Consider the following 7,561-nt stretch of genomic DNA (forward strand, 5'->3'; position numbering starts at 1 on the left):
CACTGACTTGCTTTGCTGAATTACTTTCTTATGCCAGCTGCGTACAGAGATGGAAGAAGAGAAAAGGCAGGCTGTAAATAAAGCCGTGGCCAATGCACAAGGTGAGATGGACAGAAAATGTAAGCAGGTAAAGGAGAAGTGCAAAGAAGAATTTTTAGAAGAAATTAAGAAGCTAGCCGGCCAGCACAAGCAGCTGATTTCCCAGACCAAGAAGAAGCAGTGGGTAAGTCTCAAAAATTTATTACCAGACAATAACTGGAAATGTATAATGCAGACTGCTGGCCTATTGAAGGTGTATTCTTCCTTACTTCTAACTGCGTTGCTTTTTCACTTGTCTCAGCTCAAAATAAAGTTTTCTTCTCCTCCAAATTTGAACTCCAGGTTTTGATAACTTTCATCTGATTTAGGTAGCATTAATCGGACCATCTTCTTGAGTCCAACCGGCTGTTTGTGTCAAAATATTTTTGTAAGTGTTGCTAACACATGTAATTGTACTCCATATCAGATAAATTCTACGTTATGTTCACACTCCTTTGATCTCAAGGCCTGGAGAGTACCTAGAGAGTACAAACTCTGGCTGTATCCATTTAGATTCTCCTGCTAAAAATGCTGTTATTGATACAATTTTGGCCTTTTCCTCCCCTAGCTTTTTCTGCAGCTCTTCTATGTTCTTACATATTTAAGACATGACTTTGTAAAATATATTTCCCTTCTTTTTTCAGACTTTAAGCCCGTATCTGTAGATTGCTTGCTGAAGGCATGTCTTCATGTCCTTTAGAAAAGTGAAAACAGGCATCCAACTTACCATTCTGCAATACCACAAGCTGCAAACTTTCCCCTGTTTTTTGTTTGTTTTGTGATTTCTTTTCAGCCCCAAAGTGTGTTCTCCCAGATGGCTGTGCAGCATCTGGGCAAACGCTGCAAGCACTACAGCACTGTCCTGCTAGTCTCTAGTAGAGTATGAATGAAAACTCTTTTTCCAAGGATCACTGAGCCTGGCACACATACAACATTGTCTATTTCTCTGATCATTTTCATAGGGGAAGGAAATTAAAGCTAACGTTCACACCGCATTGTTACAGCTATCTATAAAATAAAGGAGGGTCACTGAAAGAGTTTCTACTCACCGACTTTTGAGCTTTTATTTTGCCAAGTGTAGCTGAGAAATGTGCCGGTGCCTTGCCACAAGATGGCACGCTCAGCTGAGCACCGATAGACGGCCACCGTCCCAGCTGCTGCTGCTGCTGCCTGGGGACAGCCAGCCCTTGCTCAGGTCTGCAGCACAGTTTTTCTTCCCCTGTACAGGGCTGTTGGGTTGTGTTCAGCCTCATTACTCCTTGTTCTTACAGAAGAAACGATGCCCCCTGCAGAGAAAACTGTGTTCTGTAGAGGAGTGAGAGAAGTACTGAAGTGAGACAATAGTTTGCTGCCTACCACAGTTACTTTTTTTTTTTTTTAATAAAGAGAAAAGAAATTACTTCAAATATCTTTTGAGCTCCTGTAGAGTTTTAATTTCTGTTCCTAGCAGAGTTTCACTGTGTGTGTTACGATACTGCAGCGCTTGAGTCTCTCAGTTAGCAAATTCCTCCCTGTGTACCTGTCTCTGCAGACCCCAGAAGTTATTTAGGTCTCAAACTTGATCAAGTTACTGTGCTTAATTAGTTACCAGCCCTCGTGTCTGCATGCGTGTTTTTGCTTGTGATACATGAGAGTGAAACTGAATTGGCTTCAACCGCTATAAAACGATGTCAAATCTGCTCCATTCTGTGTGCACACGGGAACTGTTGCCCCATTCAGCTGATAAGCAGTAATTCAAGCACAACACGTTGATCGTGAGTCTGGGCTCTGTGCTGTAGCTGGTTTTTGGTTTCGGTTTTGTCTTTTGAAGGCAGAATTTAGGAAGGACGCTCCTGAGGCTTACATTTGTCTTCTCCAGTGTGTCTTTACCTTGTCCTTTGGAGTGCCGTGGTACCACATCACTGCATCTTACGGTCACGTGCGCGATGCCTCCTTCCAAGCAAGACAATTAAAGATACAAGGAGTGTTTGACACTCTCACCTTTTCCTGTGGGCCCAGAGCTGTCAGTTACCACCTTAAATGATTGCCTTGTACAGGCAGCTGGTTTTTATGTGGTGGGAGAGGGAGGGAAGGATAAACACCTTTGCATTCAAGCTGATGGATCTGCCTGCCAACACGCAGCCTCAGGCGGCTGGAGCCGGTCCAATTACACAACTCCCCAGTGATTTGTCTTTCGGTGGTACTAATGACAGTCCCTGGTGTGTCTGTGGTGACAGTACCACTGTTGTATGCTGCTATTATAATAATGATACCTCCTTACTAAAATCTCATGTAATTAACACATACTAAATGAGTTTTGGTGGCTTTGCTTTTTAATTAGAACCAGAGGCCTCTGGTTTTGCGTAATGCAGATGTCTAGGCTTGGGAATACAGCTGCTATTATTCATATTCTATCTGTATTTTTCTTATACCTAAAAAGAAAAAAAAATCTGGTCAGAATAAAGGGATCATTTTGTTGGTGCTAGACAGGCACACGAGCAGACACACTCCCAGCCCTCAGGAGCTAACGCATGGTTAAAGAACCACATTTTCTGTTTCTCTAGCTGGTCACAGTCCCCCTTGGCTTAACCAAATTTCATTTTGATATTTTCAGAAAATTTGGACTTAATGTAGATGCCTTAAGTGAATAGCAAATGAAAGGAAGAAATGAAAAGGCAGAGATGATGGTCATGAGGTTCTGCAGTGTGATCACAGAATCACAGAATAGTCTAGGTTGGAAGAGACCTCCAAGATCACCGAGTCCAACCTCTGACCTAAAGCTAACAAATCATCCACTAAACCATAAATGGTAGACCATAAACGGTCTACAGAGCTCAGGCTGGAGTGCTGCTCCCGTTCTGTTTCTTTTGCAGATTCTCCTGGTTATTTTACTTGCATATAAGCACTGCTTCAAGTGGTGCATAGCTCATTTTTAACCTCTGTCTCTTTCAATAAGGCTTGCATGTATACTTATTCTCACTTGCAGCAGGTTGTTTTGAAGTGAATGAGTTTGTCCGTGATGGGTGCTGTCTGAAACAAACCCCCAAGTGGCTGATAACATTTAGGCAGAGGAAGATTCAAAGGGAAGGAAGCCTGAGGCCGGCTGGCATTTTGCCTTCTGTGCCACATGTGCTGGTACCAGCTTGGCTGATGCTTTATTTTCCTTTTTATGGGGAGATACACATCCCACCCGTATGGCCAGCATGTGTAAAAGGAACTGCAGGTTCTACAGATCAGTTGTCCTCTCCTGTCTTAGCTTTTTTTGATCTCTCCAAGCAAGCAGATGTGAGCTGGTCTCGGGGCTGAGGCCCGTGCTGTGTAAGGGAGAGGTGCAGCTGTTCCCTGCACCTTTCCAGCAGATGTTCCTAATGGCTCCCACAGGCTCACAGGCAGCCAGCAACATGAAAAAACAGGAAAACAGACCTCAAGAGGACACTTGTTTGCAGACATTTGTACATATAAACTTCCCTGGAGCTAAGATATAAAAACAAAATGGAGAGGTTCCCTTCTCCTGCAGCTCAGGCAGTCCCTTGATCGCTGATGTAAATAAAGTTACTGGTTTAGCCAATGTAAAAGTCAGCTGTCTTGTATCTTCTAGTGGTGTGTAGGTTTGCTAAGTTTTTGTTTTGTTTCGGGGCAATTTGGTTTGTTTTGTTTTCTTTGTAGTTCTCTGTTTTATTAATGCTGTAGCTAGACTCCAAAAATTAAATCCTGTGTTACTCCGTGGCGTGCATGCAGCCTGCACATTTCTCCGTTTCCCAGCATACGAGGGGTGTTTCAGACTGATTCTTAAAAATACGCTTTGATTTTGTGTATCACAAATTCAGAAAGTCAAATCTGAGATCATTAGATTCTGTTTGTCAAGGGTGCCGAGTTTAAGCAGCTCCCTTACCAGTAATGCCACCCAAATGTATGTGCTTTTCTTTTTTTTTTCTCTCTCTCTTTTTTTTTTTTTTTTGTCAGAATGTTAGTTAATGCTTGTGCTGCACTCTTTTAAGGGGTATAAAACCAGCTGGAGACAAAGCCCGTGGCCCATCTGGGTGCTGTACCTCCTCATTGTACCGGTGTTGACCATTGATCCCCTTGTTTAGTTCCTCAGAGGCCTCAGGGTTATTTCCAGCTACCAGGGAACTGGGGGCACTCTGTGAGTTCCAGGGTGGAAATACTCTTTGCTGTGGCACTACCCAGAGCCCAGTATTTCTGCAGACATCAGGGGCTGTGCAGCATGTTTTCTTCCAGGAGTTTTGTACCATGCAGGCAACCATGTCAAAGCCCAAGAGCCCGTGTTCCTCCTGAGTTCTCCAGGCCTTCCCTGGCTTCTGAAGGTCGTGAAGGTCAAGGCACTGTCTTGCTATTCCCAGTAGCACTTGTGTAGCAGGAGGTCTTGTTTTCACCAGACGGCACTGCCATCATCAGCCTCCAGACAGACCAGGCTTGTAACGAAACCTCAGGAAAGCAGATCTTGATGTTTGTGCAGAACCTGCTCACCCCAGGAGTGCCCGTTGATTTATCATAGCTTGTAAGACCTAGATCAGGATGTCATTATACAGATGTAGAGTAAAAGATGGTTCTTGTATTGTGCGGCTGAAAAATCTCAGTCCACTGCCCTGAGAGGTGAGTTTTCTGAAATGAGAGACGGGTTTTTCTAAAGCAATAATCCAAAATATGGAAAACATGAAAACGTTGTGAATATTTGCTACAGATTGCTGCTTTTCTCAGCATGTGTGAAAAATGCTCTGCTGTGTTTGGATGCCCCAGGCATGAGTACAAGAGAAATATTGCTCCATGGGCACTGGTGAATCCACGAGCAGGTGAAAACACGAGTGTGTTTTAAGGAGGGGTCCTGCGAGGGCAGTAATCTCGTCTTCTTTGTTCTCTCCAGTGCTACAACTGTGAAGAGGAGGCCATGTACCACTGCTGCTGGAACACTTCCTACTGCTCCATCAAGTGTCAGCAGGAGCACTGGCATGCTGAACACAAACGTACCTGCCGCAGAAAAAGATGAAAGAGCTGTTCCTCCCCTAGTAAACCACCCCGATGATTGCTATTCTCAGACACAGCGGTTTTTGTTTCCAAGAAGCCAAAATTGTTTAGAATTTGCTTCCCATTTTGCACCAGCCTTTAAACACTTTTCGTAAAAGAAATTTTGCACAGTAATTTCAATCTTCTGTTTAATGCTCCTCCAAAATTTTGTCAGCGAAGTGAATTTAACATCTCTGGGAGCAAGTTACTTTAAATAATTTTAAACTAGAGAATTTGTTGCATTTTCAGCAAATTTTAAAACATTTTTAGGTTTTACAGAGATTTTAATCTTTAAAAGCAGCAGATCTAAAAATAAAAAACCATGCAAGTTTAACAAAAGGAACATTTAAAAACTAGATCTGAATGTAAGAACTACAGAACTGTTTCAGAAAAACGAAGCATACTACCTTGATGTAACATTTATTTCTTAACCTTGTTGAGCTGGTTTTGTTCAGCTTAATTTTACTGTTTAAAGGCATTATCTATTGGTTATACCAGTGGGTACATGATTGAATTTAGGGAACAGGGTTGACACAGCAGGTGCTAGTCCTGCATATTTTTTCTTAAATATTTCCCAACTGTGTTTTATTTTCATTATTTCTTTTCAATATATAACTTTTATAACAAAATATTAGCTTTGATCTTGTAGTTTAAAATCACAGGGAACTGGGGTAATCTTTTACTGAGCTGGATCTTAGAGAAAAATGAATATTTAAATTTTGAAGTTTGCACATTTCATCTTTGTCCTAACATGAGTGCTTGTAACAAGAATAAGAAAAGCCAAAAAAAAAAAAAAAGGCAAAAAAAAACCAACTACCTTTATTCATATGTGGAATTATGAGGCATACAAATTTCTTTATTGCGCCCCCTTCAGCCTCCCCAATCCAATGTCATTTGACTGCCTATGATCTGGTGTCACCTGGTCCATTGTAACTTGATAATAAAAGGAGAAAAAGCACTTAAGTTTCACAGAAGCCGTTATGTTTGTAGTAATGGGTCATTGCCTAATAATGAGCTCCATCACTGTACTCAGAATGAAGAATAATGCATGTTAATTTTCTTGTATTAAAGATGCCGTGATTTGTAAAAAGTCTGTATTTTGCGGAATGTCTGGATTAAGAAGCATTACCAATAGGAATGGATCGATAGTTGAAAAATGATTTTTTTTTTGTTTGTTTTATATATAGATATATGAATTGCATCCATGTTCAGAGACAATTTTTTAAATAGATGTAAAGCTTACTTAAATAGCTTTTCTTTTAAAGTGTCTCCGCATTATAGTTTCTTTCAAAGATTGGTCTTAGACTGAGTCATATGCCCATTAATCATCCAGCTATTTTTTGAGAAGTTAGAGGAATAATTTGTAAATATTTATTTAGATCTTTGATATTTATTGAAAGCAATTACATGATGGAACGATGGAAGCTGAAGAATCAGGAGGAAAGCCTTTAAAAAAGTTTTCTCTAGGATTTGTCAGGGTCATTATAAAGATGAAAATATAACTAAGACTTCTGTGAACTGCCATTGAAATCCTGATCTTTTTTACTTACAGTGGTGATATAAGTTAATTGACTAGATACTGCCAAATAATGCCCAATATGTTGCAGAAATTAAGTGGTGAGCTGATTGGAAAAAAAAATAGTAAGTAGATGGTAACTTGTATTACCACAGCTACATTATTGCCTGATAAATGTGTAATTAACTTTTGTCGCCTCTGTGTTGTGACTGTAAAACACTTCACAACTAAAAATCAATCTTGTTCGATTACTTTACGAGTTCCAAAACTTCGATCCACCCCTATGAAAGCAAGTTATTGTGGAAATATTTTTGGTGTAAAATCATTCCAGAATATGTAATATTTAACTGATAGCTGCATGAAAGTAAGATTCGTGTTACTTTGGCTTTTTTGTCTCTGTTGACACGGTTGCACATTTCCAAGTTACTACAGCGTGAAAACTGTGTGTTTTAAAGAAAAAAAACAAAACAAAAAAAAAAAGATTGTGGCCTGGTTTTGTATAAGTTTTAGGTAAAATTACAATTGATTGTTTTAGGAATCATGATTTAAAATTAATTTTTCTGCAAATCATAAAGCTATATTAAAGTGTTGAGCTTAGCCACTATGCACATTGTAATTATTCATTGTGGCTGTCCAGTTTATGATGCATTCTGGCATTTTGTAAGCTGCTCTGACTAGCAATATATAGAGTCATTTAATGTGTTAACATTGGGTAATAAATGTATTTAAAAAAAAAAAAAAAAAAAAAAAAGCATTTGCTGAAAGCGTCTGTTAATTCTGGCCAGTTGTCCCAGGGTCCTTTGGCTGCCGTACGCTGGGCTGATTTGTTTCTTTTCCTCTCCTAGAAAGCTGTGGATGGAGTGGCCGTGCCTGGAGACCTTGTTGCTGCCTGACTCAAGGTCCGCCACCAGGTCCGTGCAAGGGCTTAGGCATTTAAACACAGCTCTTGGCACCAAAAATGAGTTT

General features: G+C 40.4%; 1 protein-coding gene across 5 annotated transcripts in view; it reads left to right on the forward strand.

Moving 5' to 3' along the window:
- The window catches only part of ZMYND11 (zinc finger MYND-type containing 11), a 107,692-nt gene extending 100,346 nt beyond the window's left edge, over window positions 1-7,346 (forward strand). For all 5 annotated transcript variants that reach the window (XM_035316881.1, XM_035316884.1, XM_035316883.1 and 2 more), the window contains 2 exons: window positions 38-223; window positions 4,940-7,346. In XM_035316881.1, coding sequence (XP_035172772.1) covers window positions 38-223; window positions 4,940-5,062 — 309 coding nt within the window. In that variant the 3' untranslated portion in view covers window positions 5,063-7,346. The remainder of the gene's footprint in view (window positions 1-37; window positions 224-4,939) is intronic.
- Window positions 7,347-7,561: the final 215 nt, after the last annotated feature.

The sequence above is a fragment of the Oxyura jamaicensis genome, chromosome 2 (assembly GCF_011077185.1).
Source record: "Oxyura jamaicensis isolate SHBP4307 breed ruddy duck chromosome 2, BPBGC_Ojam_1.0, whole genome shotgun sequence".
Classification (NCBI taxonomy): Eukaryota; Metazoa; Chordata; class Aves; order Anseriformes; family Anatidae; genus Oxyura; species Oxyura jamaicensis.